Source organism: Esox lucius, chromosome 22 (genome assembly GCF_011004845.1).
Source record: "Esox lucius isolate fEsoLuc1 chromosome 22, fEsoLuc1.pri, whole genome shotgun sequence".
NCBI lineage: Eukaryota > Metazoa > Chordata > Actinopteri > Esociformes > Esocidae > Esox > Esox lucius.
In genome coordinates, this window is record NC_047590.1 from 2,014,169 (window position 1) to 2,031,030 (window position 16,862).

At 43.5% G+C, this 16,862-nt stretch overlaps 3 protein-coding genes across 4 annotated transcripts; 1 reads left to right on the forward strand and 2 right to left on the reverse strand.

Annotated features, from left to right (window-relative positions):
- The first annotated feature begins 1,174 nt into the window (after window positions 1-1,174).
- LOC105020115 (fMet-Leu-Phe receptor) lies at window positions 1,175-8,611 on the forward strand. The gene is made up of 4 exons (XM_020042576.2): window positions 1,175-1,220; window positions 1,336-1,489; window positions 6,156-6,351; window positions 7,054-8,611. Exons 3-4 carry the CDS (start codon window positions 6,205-6,207, stop codon window positions 7,987-7,989), a joined length of 1,083 nt encoding a protein of 360 aa, XP_019898135.2. The 5' UTR covers window positions 1,175-1,220; window positions 1,336-1,489; window positions 6,156-6,204; the 3' UTR covers window positions 7,990-8,611.
- On the reverse strand, window positions 8,486-13,543 carry LOC105020116 (centromere protein Q). Of its 2 annotated transcripts, none has more exons than XM_010886824.4 (8): window positions 13,202-13,543; window positions 12,785-12,908; window positions 12,544-12,704; window positions 12,057-12,125; window positions 11,673-11,877; window positions 11,452-11,571; window positions 10,181-10,258; window positions 8,486-8,712 (listed from the first exon to the last, which is right to left on the reverse strand). In XM_010886824.4, exons 2-8 carry the CDS (start codon window positions 12,875-12,877, stop codon window positions 8,515-8,517), a joined length of 924 nt encoding a protein of 307 aa, XP_010885126.2. In that variant the 5' UTR covers window positions 12,878-12,908; window positions 13,202-13,543; the 3' UTR covers window positions 8,486-8,514. The 2 variants fall into 2 exon arrangements, with proteins under 2 accessions (XP_010885126.2, XP_010885127.2); XM_010886825.4 differs by having other exon boundaries at window positions 11,748-11,877; window positions 13,202-13,538.
- Window positions 13,544-14,356: 813 nt separating this feature from the next.
- Window positions 14,357-16,845, reverse strand: mrpl16 (mitochondrial ribosomal protein L16). Its single transcript, XM_034289754.1, has 6 exons — window positions 16,631-16,845; window positions 16,385-16,456; window positions 16,009-16,157; window positions 15,406-15,699; window positions 14,704-14,914; window positions 14,357-14,651 (listed from the first exon to the last, which is right to left on the reverse strand). The coding sequence occupies exons 1-5, from the start codon at window positions 16,701-16,703 to the stop codon at window positions 14,723-14,725; spliced, it is 780 nt and encodes a 259-aa protein (XP_034145645.1). The 5' UTR covers window positions 16,704-16,845; the 3' UTR covers window positions 14,357-14,651; window positions 14,704-14,722.
- Window positions 16,846-16,862: the final 17 nt, after the last annotated feature.

Genomic DNA, 16,862 nt, shown 5'->3' on the forward strand with positions numbered 1-16,862 from the left:
GCAATTTTGGCACAAAACAGTCAGTCGTCCGTTAGAAAGCCGAAGATGAAGTTCACCTTTGAGCATGACAACGACCCAAAGCACACATCCAAATCAACAAAAGCATGGCTTCACCAGAAGAAGATTAACGTTTTGGAATGGCCAAGCCAGAGCCCAGACCTGAATCCAATTGCACATCTGTGGGGTCTCTCCTTCGGTCACATAACCACACTAAGATAAATCTATGCAACACACACACACAGAACTTGCAGGTTCACCTCTTGACAACACAACTGCCACAGATAGACTGCTTTATATATATATATGGTAACTGCAATAAGTGAAGGAAAGAGTCGTAAAACATAGTCTGCATGGGATTAGGAATAAGAGAAATCTTTGTTGGTAGCTGTTGGTGGTTAACTCTGACTGGCTGGTTTTGTCAGGGGGTGAGATCTGCCTACCAGTGACATCAGCAGTGGTGCAGTGGATCGATTTATGCTGACCTTTCAATGTCCAACAATTTCAGCACGCTTACCCAGTCTACTCACCTTTCTATGTCCAACCATTTCGGCACACTTACCCAGAGTTTACTCACCTTTCAATGTCCAATCATTTCAGCACACTTACCCAGAGTTTACTCACCTTTAAATGTCCAACCATTTCAGCACGCTTACCCAGAGTTTACTCACCTTTCAATGTCCAATCATTTCAGCACACTTACCCAGAGTTTACTCACCTTTAAATGTCCAACCATTTCAGCACGCTTACCCAGAGTTTACTCACCTTTCAATGTCCAACCATTTCAGCACACTTACCCAGAGTTTACTCAGCGTTCAATGTCCAACCACTTTATCGCACTTACCCAGACATTACACACCTTTCAGTGTCCAACTGTTGTATTACAGTTACCCAGAGTTTCACACCTTATAGTGTCCAACCATTTCAACTCACTTACCCACTACCCACCTTTTCACTCCTTATCTTTACCACTTGATCACTGATATAGTACACTTCCAGATCCTTGCTAAACTTTTTTGTTTGAATATCTAAATAAGGAAGGATGTGTAATGGTTGTGCACATACAAGTGTCGCAATTATTGAGAAAGAAGGAAATACACACACACACACACACACACACACACACAAACACCCTCTAACTAGCCTACCTCAAGGCGTTGCAATGTGAAGTCGGCACTCCTCCTCTCAGTCTCAGAAGCACAGTGACCGACTGACAGACGCAGGTGAGTCAAACCTTCCCTGCCTTTCATTCTGAGCTAATGATCATCCGCCTGCTCGCAAAACTGACCACTAAACCTCAAAAAAGCAACACCGCTCATACAGACCTTTTTGTCAAAGCGCCTTCCTCGGCCGTATCTGCTGCTCTGCAACGACCATCGGAAGAGGATACGGTATCTACCTGTGCTCACAGGGACCAGGCAGTTGGCAGAAGCCGCGTGGGGAAAGTAGAACTACAGGCGTGATCGTGAAGGAATGCAGCTGCAGGAAGAGGGTGAGGCTGTGTTGCATGTTGAGTAATTCCAAAGCAGCTAGGCTTGTCTGATAAGCATGGACAGGCCCAGGGAGAAAGAAATAGAGGGAGATGGGGGGGAAGACAGAGAAAGATGGGGGAACAGAATGTGTGTCAGTCTAATTCTTGTGGACGAGCCCCGAGAGAGTTTGTGTGCGTCGCGTTAGAACTGTGGTTACCAAAGGTGTTGGTTGTGTTCTGTGTGTTTAGGGGCTTTGAACTAACCACAACTACAATTAGTTATTTGGCTGACACACTTATCAAGAGCCACGTACAGCAGTGACTGAATATCTTCATAATTTTTCATCCTGACCCCCTTTTTCATCTCAACACCTATGTTGCTATTTCCAATAAGCTGCAGGCTCCTGAATGTATCAGGATTAATTATATATTTGTAGGTAATTTAATCCCAGACGTGGACGTCAAATGTCAATTTTCTTAATAAGTATGTATGTTATGTTGCAACTTTGTTTCTTTTGTGGAAAGGTGACTAGCAGAAAAGATTGCAAGAGAGATTTCTTAGTTGCTACATGCCCCTACAACGCTAATTCATGTAACACTTCTTATCATGGTCAAAGTGTGTGCTTTTGTGCCAAACCACTTCAACAGACGCTGAGCAGGGAATAATTTCAGTACTTCTTTTTGGGTCCTCCAATGCATTTTTTATCTTCAGCCTGCCTAGTTTGCAATCTTTTCTAACCATCTCACAAAATAATTTACCTTTTGGAGAACAACATATATTGTAATTCTATTATAAATTTGAATGTTTACATTCTAATGTTATGTAGGATTACTCCCAGGGAAATTGCTCTATTAGAACAATTTCCTCAGGCGGCATACTCTAACTTTTGACTGGTACCGTATAATTGAGAAACATGATTTTGCACCCTAACTGAATTCAGAAATAATCAGATTTTAAAAGGGGCCCACTCAAAGAGTTTTACCCATTATATGACCAGGTATATTGACCAAGCAGAATGCAGTACCTCCTCCTATTCTGTGAAGACGTTGGTTAAAGGTGCAGTGGATAAGATAAAATGTGCCAAAAAAGTTGCCAGAAAAAGTAGACCCGCTGATGGGGCCCGCAGATGGGGCCCCTGCCATACACAACGTGACAGCAGCTAGATTTGATCTGTCGTACATCAATGCTGTCGCCCAAACAAGCGAGACGGATCGGAGTAAGATAATTATCAACGCACCTCACAGGGAGTCCGACCAATGAGGTTTGAGTCTGACACATGCAAGTCGGAGCTGGGAGTTGCACTCAAACATCAGATCTGTCCTGAAGGCAGACATTTGATGGGCTTGGTTCTGTCAATCGAAAGGGTGTTGCTCTGCAACCGAATTGGCTCATTTTTAATGGGGCACCGTGTAGAATCCTGCCTCTGGCATTTAAGACTGAATTAAAAAATGAACACTGCTTGCGTCTTCGACCATCTCAGAAGCACGCTCCGCCATCTCCACTGAGTCAACCAATCACATACATTTCTGCTTTCAGGGCAGTTCTGCCCCCAAGACATGTTTATGTAGTGTGTTGATTAGGTTAGACACATAGTGGCTACTGATGCTCTGAATTGGCATTGAATTGTGGGGGATGTCAACTCTGCAAGTGAGCAAAGTTGTTCCCCTCAAGCTGACACAAAAGTATGAGAAGCTGCCATTGGCAGAGAAAATACTTGGAAGCGGAACAAATGAGGTGGAAGCGGAGTCCAATCTCAGCAGCAGATGTGTGTAACGCAGCCAATGAAAGGCTAGCAACACTGTAAACATAAGCTGTGTTTATCTCTATTTATTTTTCCATGTTCTTCACTTTATGGTATTTGCACATCGTTAACTAACAGTATAACATCTGACCCTTACCTTTGTAAAATATTTGCATATGTTGCTCTTAGATGCTGTAAGATCAGGAGTGGGCAATATTTTTCACTGGGGGGCCACACTGAAAATGCCAGAGAGCATCGTGGGCCAGATTACTTTTTTAACCAACATGCCTAAAAAACACACAACATAGCTAACTCTGTTAACTTGCATATTATATTTATGCATATCTGTTTTCCATGCAACACAGTCTTCATAATTGAACTTAATTTACTTTAACAATGTTTTTATTTTATTTTTTCTGTTAACAACTGTTATTATGGCAGGCAAAGGCCTAAAGAATTCCCTTTTTAAGATTATTAAAAAGGGAATTTGCCTTAAAATTTGACTTTTAACTCAACAGAGTAATCAACATTACATAAGGTATAGTGTATAACAGTTATATAGGTATAATAGTTATTAGGGCAGACATAAGTCAATGAAATCACTACTGAAGATTTTCAATTAAAGCAAATGTTGGTATAATTGCCGTCATCTAACTTCATACAGTATATTTTTTGTACTACGTGCTTTTAACGACAGCGATTCCAGCAGTCCAGAACCAAGAAATCAACTTTTAGGGCTACTCACTCAATATGAACAATTGAAGTCAGGAATCATCTGTTGAAGCAGTGTGCGGTACTGCTGCAAGATGTTCATCAGTGAGGCTGCATCTGCGCCTGGACTTGCTGAATTGTAGCATCGGGTGACAGTTTTTGTATTTCGTGACTCTGCAAATTGTACTCTTTAAAAACTGTAACGTTTGCTTAACAAGTTGCTTTACCTGCCACATCTGCCAATAAATATTTTCCTGTCAATATTTTTTTTTAAATACCCTGCTTTCGTTATCAACTTTTCTTATTTCCAGAGATCGCTAGCCATCAATTGCGTATAGTACGTACAAATGATAACTTCCGCGCCCGAGGGCCTCATCTTGCCCAGGTCTGCTGTAAGAGGAAGAAACTCAGTTTTTGTTGAAGAGGGGCTTTGTTTCTCCCAGTGTTTTGACTCACCTAGAATTCTGCCAAAATGCAAGTTATTACATGCGATTTCTCTCGAAAGCTTTAACATGCACACAGAAGTTAAGTCTCTCACACATTTTTCTGAAGGATGTAGGAAGAGAAATTTAAATGCTCTGAAATTCATAGATAGAGATTTAGATGCTGGGACTAACCATCAATAAAGTAAAAATGATTGAAACACGTTTTGAAGTTAAATTTCTTGGCAAACATTGGAATAAAACAAGCTGATATCTTGTGTTTCGATTTGGTACATAAATTGAACCAAGCTCATAACGCATTCAGAAGTTTTATCTTTTAAGAATCAACTGATAATAAAATAAATGATTTGGTGTTACCTTACTCACCTACTTTAAACAACATGCAGAAGGCTAATCTCTGAGAAACAGTTAATAATCTATGTTATAAAGCATTATGGCATAGATTAAGAAACATGTGTGTCAGCATCCCATAATGTGTCATTAACTATGACAAGTGCAACCCAAATGTAAACATGCTGATTTTCGGTTTTGCTGCACTTTGATGTGGCAACAAAACCAGTTCCACGGGCAGACGTGTTTGGACAAAACCCAACCGGAGGCCACATTCCATTTTTTAAATAATGGTAATTTAGTTGAGGCTCTTATCCAGAAAGACTACATGGCCCTGTAGACAAGGTTTTTCACATTTGTTTGGTGCATCTGTCATGGTGCGGTGAGCAGCTCCACCGTGCCATATTTTCACAAGTTCCCATATTCTCACGAACACATCCCGGACTGTCAGATGTTTTCAATCCTCCACACCAGGTCCCAATTTGAATCGTTTGTATGTGTATGTATGTTTCCCCTCAGCTCCCCACATTGTGGCTCATTGTTCTTGTCGTGTGTGTTGCCGGTATTTGTAAGTACTTGTGTCATTTCTTATTGTCGTTTTTGCTGCTTTAGTCAGCCCTTTGCTTTGTGTGTTTTGTGCTTGGTGTTTTGTTTATTTCTTATAAATTAAAGTATCAACACCGACTACCCCTGCCTGCACCTGGTTCCTTGTCCATGCAACACTGCACTACACCACCCTGTTTGTGACAGCATCAGCGTTTCAGTTTTGGAGAGTTGTTGACCCCAAGATTCAACTTCTGCAATTCTTTATTTGGGGACTGTGTTGGGTTTCCTTCAGCCCTCCAGCCATCCTCGTCGCAGAGTGTGGGGATAGAATAAACATGGGACCTTTTTCATGCAGGTTCATCACTGCTTCAGTTGATTTAGACTTTTTAATTAGCACCAAATTAGTGGAGATGAGTGTTTCTAGGCATGTTGGTATTTTTCTATAGCCATTGCTTACTTGATGAGGATTCTTGTTCTCTGACCTTCTCATGTTGTCGATGACGGATTGTCTTAATCTTGTTTGTCATCTCAAATTCCTAATTCTTATAAAGGAATTGTTTTTTCTTTGAACATTTCTACCTTAATGATGCAGTTTGGGACTTCTGCAAATAACAAATCATTGTCATGGGTGAGTAATATTTGTTTATATCTGCATAAACTGTGAGTAGAATCACATTCGTCCCTCAGTCAGCCATGGAATTCCCAGGTTCGAAGCGAGTGGTTTTGATGAAACAAGGCATACTGTGTCTTCTGCACATACTGCAGATGACATAGTACACAATTCTTGGGCCCCCTGCTTTGGCTCAACAGCGCTACTGATCAATTTTGTCCAATCTTTTTAGGGATCTCTGTCCAACTAGGTCTCAATGCGGGTTAGATGTAAAAATAACTAGGTCTCCCATTCTGTCTGTGCAGGTCTCCGCAGCCTCTGGTCTCGATCTTTCTCCACCATCTGAACGCCGGTATGGACTTCGTAAGCAGCACCCGAAGGACCATGACCCTGTCCACTCCAAACCAAACAGGGCCCATTCATAAGCTGGGCTGCAACAAAACCTGGCAGGAGGAGATTGGACGCGTCATTCAGCTGTTGGTCACCATTGTCATCTTCCTAGTGAGTCTCTGGTTTGCGTAGCAAAGACGGTTGAAGAACGACGTCCCATTGACATCATTTTAGCCATAACTCGGCTGACGATGCGGTCGCCCAAACAAGCGAGACGGATCGGAGTTTGATAACTATTGACACACCTCACAGGGAGTCCGACCAATGAGGTTTGGGTCTGACACTTGCAAATCGGAGCTGGGAGTTGCACTCAAACATCAGATATTTTGCACTCAAACAAGGTAGACATTTGATGAGCTTGGTTGCGTCAATCGAAAGGGTGTTGTTTCCCAACCAAATTGGCTCACTTTAACGGGGCACCGTGTAGAATCTGAGGCAACAGTATTTGTAAATTGGACCAGCACTTAAGGGAATTGCCAAAGGCAAAGTGGGGAGGACGTCAAGTTTTAAACTTTTTTAAGCCCCCACGTTTCCAGGGTTCTTTGCTCCTCACTTGCCCAGTTCTCTTGTAGGAGGGTCTATTGTATTCTCCACACAGTAAGCTGTTGATCACGGGCCTGTTTACAAACCTCTCCGATGTTGTCCTCCTGCTTAGACGTTGGGTACCTCAACCAACAACTGTCTGTCACTTCACTGGCCGTCCGCCACATCAACAAACACATAACGTCATAATTCCATGATGTATTAAGGAAACCATTAAGATCAGAAGCAACACGATTACCACATTCCTCCCTCTTACCATCTTGTTTCCAGGTGGGCGTGTTCCTGAACGGCCTGGTGGTCTGGGCGCTGGCCTTGCGTGGGCGTGGCCGCCTGACGAGGCGTGGCAGCGCTGGCGAGGGGGAGACCCGTGGCGCCAGCAGCTTCCGGGTCTACGTGGTGAACCTGGCCCTGGCCGACCTGGTTCTCCTGCTCCGCACCCCTCTGATGATGGCCTACCTGGCGGACAACTGCAGCTGGCCCCTGGGGTTGGAGGCTTGCAAGCTGGTGGTGTTCCTGCGGGGCCTGGGGCTCTACGCGGCGGCCTTCCTCCTGTGCGCCGTAGCCCTGGAGAGATGCCTGTGCCTCCTCCGGCCCGTGTGGGCCAGTCTGAAGCGCCCACGGTGGGCCGTGCCCCTGGTGTGTGGTTTATTGTGGGTGCTGGCCAGTGCCCTCGCTGCTCCCTATGTCTACAGCGCCTTAGTGAAGGGGGTCAACGGCACCAAGCAGTGTCTGGACAGCGACGGTTACAGCCAGGGGCTGTTTGTCACGGAGACCGTAGCTGGCTTCCTGCTGCCTCTCACGGTGTTCCTGGGGAGTAACTTGGCCGTTCTGTGGACGGCCAGGACAGCCACTTCCTCCTCCTCGACACAGCGCATGGTCAGGCTGTACCGTGTCCTCTTCCTCACCATGCTGCTCTTCCTCACCTGCTGGGTGCCCTACTTCACCTGTCGCTTCCTGCAGGCTCTGGCCGAAGGGCGGCCGGACTGGAGTGGGCACAAAATCCATTTGTTTACGGCGAAGTACGTGTCGTCGTTCCTGGTGTATCTGAAGAGCGCTCTGAACCCCGTCCTCTACGTCTTCGCAGCCCGCGGTCTGGGCCGGACCATCTGGGCAACGCTCCCCTCCAACATTGGGAAGGTGTTCAACGAGGAGTCGACCGACACCAGGAGCAGGAGGACTCTAAAGAGAGGGGATTCCCAGATCTAGTGCCCTAAATCCCTTTCAGGGACCCTACGGAGTTAGAGACTACAGTGGGTTGATTACTTGGAGAGCTCAAGCAGTCTTTGGCCCATATGTGGTCTGAATTACTACATTATCCTATTACTGTGCTATACTGGCATATGACTGTCGAGCATTAGCGTTTTACTAGGCATTATCATTATAACTGCATTAAGAGCTATATAAATGTCTACTTAAGTGTTTCATGCATTTGATCAGTTCTAATGATAATGGCTCTATATATATCACATGCATTACCATTAATGCATTACCATAATAATTACAGGCATTAGCTTTAGACCTGATAGAACACTCCAATGCCAAGAACGACCGATCACCATCATACTTTTTTAATCTGCAGAAAACTTAAATGACATGTACAAATGGTGCCGTTTACAAAACTGTATGCAATGTTAATGACTACATGTAGCACCCGAAGCTACTTGCACTTAGAATACAGGCCATTGGTCGATCGGTCCACGGGAATGAGTCCATGCTATTGGTCAGTAAATGTTATTGGCCGAGGGGGTTAGTGGAGACCTCCTGTGTTTGGCTGATAGCTGCAGGGGTGAGCATGTGGTCTGCGTGTTTATAGGCCTGCTCCAGCAGGGCCCGGGCATCCTGGAGGGGCCCTGGAGCCTGGAGGGTCTTGGCTATGTTTCGGGCCACAGTGGTCGAGGCTTCACCAGGAACCAAAGTCAGCAAGCGTTTCTAGACAAAGGAGAGTTAGAAATCATATATCATATTAAAGTGTTTTCAGCGGATTTGCTTCTTCAGATCACAGTTTATTAAAAAAATCTTCCACCAGAATTATCGCCTGCTGCCGTTTCTGGAATACTAGAAAAGGCACGCATGGTTTTGATGATCAGAACATGAACTAAGTCCAAGGTCACTGGTTTTGCCTGTTATGATGTTTGATCGAACAGTAACTGAATGTTTCAATGTCTTCCTGCTTTCTTTAGGCCATCGCCACGGGACACACTGTCTGAAAGGCCAATACTTTTTCAGCTACTTGCTTGAGAGGGTTTCTCTATTTACAAAATACTCTTTCCTAAATGACATGGCGAGATTTGTTAATATTACGGAATTTGCCATATGTAACAGACCAGACAGAAACGTAACACATTGAATGTATTACAGATCAGACAAATGTCCTGCACATAATGTATTACAGGCTATTCTGCAACTTCCTGCTTCTTTTGAGAGAGAAAAAAATTAATGATTTTCAAAGTCTGTCAACTTCCTCCCTAAAACCAGAGATAAAAATTCTCTCACCAAAAGGTGTTAATCACACAACTTCCTGTCTGACTGCTGTGAGAACTACGGTTCAACATTGTTATCATTTGTGTTCACGGATTAAGGCTAGGGGTTACAGATTAAGGCTAGGGGTTACGGATTAAGGCTAGGGGTTACGGATTAAGGCTAGGGGTTACGGATTAAGGCTAGGGGTTACGGATTAAGGCTAGGGGTTACGGATTAAGGCTAGGGGTTACGGATTAAGGCTAGGGGTTACGGATTAAGGCTAGGGGTTACGGATTAAGGCTAGGGGTTACGGATTAAGGCTAGGGGTTACGGATTAAGGCTAGGGGTTACGGATTAAGGCTAGGGGTTACGGATTAAGGCTAGGGGTTACGGATTAAGGCTAGGGGTTACGGATTAAGGCTAGGGGTTACGGATTAAGGCTAGGTGCTAGGGGATAGATTTTGGGGTTAGGTTTTTTGGGATAATCAATAGTCAGCTTTCACAACTATAATGTTCCAAGGCCAGAAATCCCAGCAGAGATTGAAAAAACAGACAACTTGGTCTGAACCAGTTTTTTCTTTCATCCGTTGCCCAAAAGGAAAAAGGCTATTTCCGGGGGTTAGGTTTAAGGTAAATCTTACAGTCTTACTTTTAGTTCTTAGGGTTAAGGTTAAATTGAGGTATACAGGATATGTTATTGAGATTAGGACATACATTTTTCTGGTCCCCACAAGGATATAAGTGTGTGCATGCGTGTCTGTATGCGTGCGTGCCTCTATATGCGTGTCTGTATGCGTGCGTGTGTGCCTCTATATGCGTGTCTGTATGCGTGCGTGCGTGCCTCATATGCGTGTCAGTATGCGTGCGTGCGTGCCTCTATATGCGTGTCTGTATGCGTGCCTCTGTGTGTGTGTGCATGTAGGGGTGTGTGCGTCACCTGTAGGGGTGTGTCTCTGTGTTTTCGTGGAGGTAGAGTGGGTAGATGCAGGACTCCTTGGTTTGATAACTGGAGGACCTGGACCAAAAGATGAAGAGGTCATTCACACAACCAACAGCCTGATTGGATGCAGGAGAAAACATCTCGCTCATCATTAAAAGCAATAAATCACAGCACACTTAAGGTGTCACCGGACACAACTCAGAGAGAATAAGGTTATATTCATTGTTTTCTTCCAAAATGAGTAACTATAAGTTAACATGAGACTAATAAACATCTAATTCATGCCCAGACTATATTGCTAGTTATTCAACAAGTGCTTCTTTAGCCAAAAGTACAATATTTACTAGTGAATCCATTGCTTCTTTAGCCGTGACTATATGTTAATCAAAGCAACAAGGCTCTGAACTTTAAAAGTTGATGCCCTCGCAAAAGCCAGTCAATGTCCCTTGTTTTGGCATAAAATGTACAATGCCCTGCAAAAGTATTAGGACTGTAAAGTCAAAACTGATATTTTTGCTATACACTCCAGGCATATGAAAATACGATTTAAAGTTGAGGAAAAGTGCATTTCTATGTATGAACAGTGACCAAATTAACATTACATTATTTTTGGAAACTAACAGAATAAACATGAAACGCCGATCATAAAGCGATATAAGTGATGTAAATGTAACTAAGCGTCTTAATGAGACACAGCGAAAGATGAAATTAAATTCTTAAGAGTTACACAAGTTCACTGCTGGTACACATTGCAGTGCTACAAACACTGAAAAGTATTTTTTTTAAAACCACTCCATCCTGCGGGTATTGCTAAATATGAGTTGCACTTCATCACTGAATGAAGCACTAACCCATCTTGGTTTGTTACATTCATGCTGTCACACAAATCCACTTCCTGTGTTGGCTACACAAGATCAAGTCTCTCGACATCTTTTACCTTGAAGTCAGTCCCCTGGACATTTCTGTACCTATCTGCGACTCTATATTCCTCTGTCTCAATACAGAGGTGGTGCTACCTGAACGGCCCACAGCTCACATTTTTCATGTTGCAGGTTTTACGGGGGCCCTAAAAGGACTTCAGGGGCTCCAGGGCGGAGGCTTTTCAGACAACAACCAGACAGATGACCAAACTCAAACCAAGCTCTGAGCAGATGCCCAAATATGAACATGGTTCCTATTTTCATCATTTCACTTCGATTTCTGCAGAAGCCGATTGGGTAAATGTGTCTGTAATCTGTTTTCACAAGCTTGTCTCTGCACGCAAGCACCTGCTGGTTTCCATCCTCCTCGTGCGCCAGTAGTTTTCGGAGGTTAGAACACTGGTGTTCCAGAGAGTCTCTCTGTTCCTCCATCTTCTCTAGAGAGATCACCACGGCACTCAAATCTGCCTGAAAAACAACAACAAAAACAGATTAACAGTTCAAACACACAGCAACATGTGCCATCAGATTGAACAGGCTCAGGCTAAACCTCAACAGCGGTTCCTCACATAAACACAGAAGCTCGTACAGGTGGACCAAAGACAAACACACCCATCCACAGAGAACCACACCGGGTCCCTCACCTCCAGCATGGTGAGGTTCTTCCTGCCCACAGTGGCCTTCCTGCTCTCTTCCTGGTGTTGGCGGAAAGCATTACCTAGCGTTTCCTGTTTCTGGAACGGAACTGCCAGCTGAGCACACTTAGCTATGAATCTGAGAAACAGACAAAACAAATAAAAGACGTGCTCCACATTAAAGCGGCATCCCACACCTTTTAGAAGTGCCTCCATAGACAGGATAATCCTCCAATGAAGAGCAAGGGAATACATCCTGGTTGTTTGACCCATCCAGGTGGATTCACTGTCATCTGTTCTACACCCTTCACTTCTCACCTGGTTCTTAGAATATTCAGATGTTTCTGAGATTCCTCTTTTCCAGTCCGTTGCACGGCCAGAACAGATCTGAGTAAGTGAGGGAGAAAAATAAATTGGCAAAAACCACCAAGTGAAAGCAGAAGCAGGGCTATCAAAGTATGGCCTAGAGCAGGGGAGAGCAATCATGTTTGCTTGGTTATTTGTCCATTATTTTGGTCAATAGCAAGTTGTGGTCCAGATAGTATAAATACATAGGTACATTATGATATAGACACACTAGTGATTGATTGGCTGCTTGAGCAATGGTCGAATCATTCAATATTTGCAAAACAGGTGATTGACAACCAGCTGATCTCCCATTATATCTGCGGGTGGGGAGAACCAATCTCTGATGTATAACACGGAAGCAAAAATTCTAAAGTTGCCAATCATCCAAAAACTGTCTAGGAGAGAGACAACCCCTAAGACCACCTCCCGGTAAAATTCTGGTTGTGTGTTTACTCACAGTACGGACAGGGCTAGCATCTTGTCCAGAGCCGTAATGGATGACTCGGACAGCGGTTTCCATTTCTCCTGACCGGTCAACTTCCTGGGAGCTGCATTAACTTTGTTCTTCTTAGACTTGGGCTGAGGGACAGTACCGCTGGTACCGGCCTGTAGGTTTTCCTGAGAAGGAATGGAAGGCAGTCAGCAGCGCGAAGGACAACATTTCCCCTGTGATATTTAATTATTTTGTAATTTCTCACCTGGGATTTTCTCCGTTTCTTTCCCTTTTCACTTGGCTTCTTGCCTTTCGTTGCCTTGGACGGGACGCGTTCTGATCCCCGAGTTGGCTTCATAGTAACGTTTTCTAACTACCTAGTCAGACTACTAAACCGTGCTTACACACAAAATAGACAAATGTTACTATAAGCTAACCAAATAATGTTACTGTACTGAAGTTAATAAACATATTCGTTGTTTATGGACAATTTTGACAACACGGATGTTATTTTGCAACAGGAGCTGGGGCGCAATCTACAGTAACTTGCTAACTGAGGACAGAACAAATGTGATACTCTTTTGTAGAACAGTTTCGCGAGGACCTACACGAGCAATTCATGCATTTAGGGTCAATGCGGGAAACTAATATCCGTAAACATGCATTTTGTAATTCAACTTACCTGGTTCGCGGTAATTTTCTTTAAAAACGTTTTACTTCTTGTGCGTTTACGGTAGACTCTTCGCTTTATTGCGTGGTGCTGCCACTCTTAGGTCGGAGGTAAAATTGCACTTTCATATAACTTCCCCAGCTTTACGGAATAAAAAAAACTCCAAGGTGTACGCTGTCAAAACATTGCACATTTCTTTCAAGAGCTGAAAAGCCTTGGTTTAGAACGGCATAGACTCGCAGCACGAACCACTGAAGGCATCTAACAATTTAATTAAAAGGATAGGACTTATTTCTGAACATTTATATCTCCACTTTTTCAACCCTTAGCCAAACGTATGTAACTCATACGAAGTTGGGTGAGTTAAAGGTAGTCATGGGCATTCGAGGGTTTACTACGGTTCAGATTTTCTTTTTCAAAATAAAAGCCATCATTGAAATATAAAAGGCAATATTGTTAATCTAGTCTGTGCGTTTTATGTTTAATGTCCGTACCAATGTTATCCTTGTCTGTTCTTTTTCACAAACTAGATTAATTATATTGCCTTATACATTTCAATTATGGCTTTTATTGTGATAAAGATAATCTGAGTGCTGCCAGCATAATATCCTGATGCTAAAATAACGCTAATTAAGCCTCGAATGGCCATCACTAGTTAAAGACAGTGCCTTCTTCCTAATCATCCTTGCTATTCCACAACATCCTTTTTTAAAATGATGAAATTAATATCTATACAAATATAATAAAATAAAAGCTAAGAATGTATACTTCAACCTTAATGTTCTGATTTCAAATACGTTTTTTTCAAGGATCCCATATAACTTCACACAGCATTGTGACACCATAATGTACCCTCATTGTGACACCATAATGTACCCTCATTGTGACACCATAATGTACCCTCATTGTGACACCATAATGTACCCTCATTGTGACACCATAATGTACCCTTATGTCCATTGCTTAACACAGGTTTAAATTCCATACATTTTCATTGCTGCAACATTTTACAACTAGTTAATGAGTTATTGGCACCAACGGTCAGAATTTTGGAAGTGTGATGAAGTCATCAGAGCTAGCATGATTTCCTAAGCTTGTTATTGTTTGCTAAGCCACCAATTTATACAAAACGGGATGGATTAAAAAGGGCTTCATTGAATACACTGATTGATTAGAACAGCCATATTTATTTTGCTGATTTAACACCAACTGGGACAAAGTGTCTCGACACATTCCAACAGAAGAGACCCACATTTATACCATGTAGGATAAAACATGTTGCTGCCTTTCCATCAATTTTCCTTGAACCGTGAATGTCCATGAGCAGTAATCCCACAGAAAGCCGTATAACGCATTAGAGGACCCAAACAGGACAGTGTCTAGGCTCAAGGATTTCTCTCAGATGTGTTTTCAGATACATTTATGTGGAATCTCATCTGAGCATCCATCCGGTCCATTAAGCCTTGGTGAGGGCTCCTGGCTCACACCCTGAGCATCCATCCGGTCCATTAAGCCTTGGTGAGGGCTCCTGGCTCACACCCTTCTGGAGTCGTAGAACTTGCCAGTGTATTTCCCATGGTTGTGGAGGTCGAATGGGCTGAGGACCTTCCTAATACCCAGCATGTTGCCACGGGCAATCCTCTGGAAAGTCCAAGGGTTCTGGTTGTTCTGCTCCTTGTCCTTCTGCTCCTGCTGCATGGTGGCCAGGCTCTCTCTGCTCACCACCTGGGGGGTTAAAGGTCAGAGGTTAAACAAGAAAATGGTCAAGTTCATGATTTCCGCTCCAGCTGTGCGCCTGTGAGGCTCCCTCTGCTTGCTACTTGAAGGAAAGGTGTCAGAGATCATATAGGGTAAAGGTCAGGTATTTCACTGGAATCTGAGGAATGAACAGTTCTCTAAAATCTAACAGGCTTCTGTTGATCAATAAGGTCACAGAGTGCAATTGAAGCAGGGGCCTTGTTGATTCTTAAATTGTCCAGAAATTATAATCTATAGCACAATCCCCATTCTAAAGCAAACAAAGGCACACTTTGAACTATACTTATATTTGAAGTACGTTCTACAATGCAAGTAGAAAATACAAGTCTAGACTTTTTTGCCTTCATAAGAAAAAGGAGCCAAGGACAGAGGGTCCCTTGACAGGTGACAGACTTAACAGCAACAGGACATATTCTACCACACAGCACCCTCCAACAAAGGGCACATTCTAATCTCACCTTGGCAGGGAAGGGCAGTTTCTTGGCAACCTCTTTCAGGACAGGTTCCACCTCCGCCAACTCCAGCCGACCCCCCACCTCCACTATTATCCGTCCGCACTTCACAGGCGTGACGTAGTGGTCTATGGCCCCTTTCCCTCCACCCATCCTCTGCCCCAGACCCTTCCTGGTGACTGGCTTGTAGGGGGCATTGATGCGCCAACAGGCAAAGGTGGTACGTGGATTCATTTTTCTGTTGATGGTCAGTCGCATCATCTCCATGTGTCCAAAGTGGAGATAACCCCCACCCAACGCCTGAGGGAGGTGGAAAGATCAATCAATCAAGCGCATGCATTTATAAAGCCCTTTTTACAACAGCAGTTGTCACAAAGTGCTTTTACAGAGACACCCGGCCTTAATCCCCAAGGAGCAAACAACAGTAGTGTTGAAATTCAAAAGATACGATATGATATGAGGAAACTCAACTCAACCAAAACAAGCATGTGGAAAGAATGAAAATATCTGCACCTGGATCAAAAGAAACACTCCCTTGTGAGAATGTTTTTACACACAGGCCTGCCCCTGAACACAGAGACCATTTCAAATGCAAAAGAAGACACTGACCACAATGCCATACTGTCCTCTGGTGAAAGTATTGGCTGTAAGGGCTGGGCCCTGAATGTCTCTCAGCTTCTTCATCTCCTTCTTTGCCTTCTTAAAGTTCGGCACCTTGTTCATGAACTTCAGCTTGGGCCGTTCAGGTAGCACCACATCTGTATTGGGACGGAGGAATATAGAGTCACAGACAGGTGCAGAAATGTCTAGGGGACTGATTTCGAGGTAAAACATGTCAAGAGACTTGATCTTGAGTAGCCAACACAGGAAGTGGATTTGTGTGACATCATGAACGTAACAAACTAAAATGGGTTAGTGCTTCATTCAGTTATGAAGTGCAACTGAAGGTGAATTATGATAATGTAAGGTAGTTACGGTTGATTACCGCTGTAATCTGGAGGAACGTCATATGTATTCATCCCTGCAGACAAGATCTTCAAGCGGTTTCGGACAAGACCTGAGAACCAAAATGTTTTCACATTAGCTAGCTAGTTAAAGCTGGTAATAGCTAGACAGCTATCCAAACGTATCACGATTACAATAATACAGTCTGATCATCATTTTTTAGCGTAACTGAGCTAGACTATGTGTAAAAGCATTTACAGATATCGTTCCAGTGAAAGAATTTTACCTTGGAAACCAACGGCAGTTGAAGTACCCGTGTTGGTCAGTCCAATAAGAGCAGATTTCATTAGAGAAAGCATATTTGGACAATGGCGTTGTGAATGAACTACGCTTAAAATTGGTATTTAGACAATTATTGTCTCCATAATATCAAAATAAATAGGTTCGTTTTATAAACCACGGTTCGCACAAGGTCGCTTATCAACATCCAGTGCGCCGGTAATATCGCACCGCGTAGA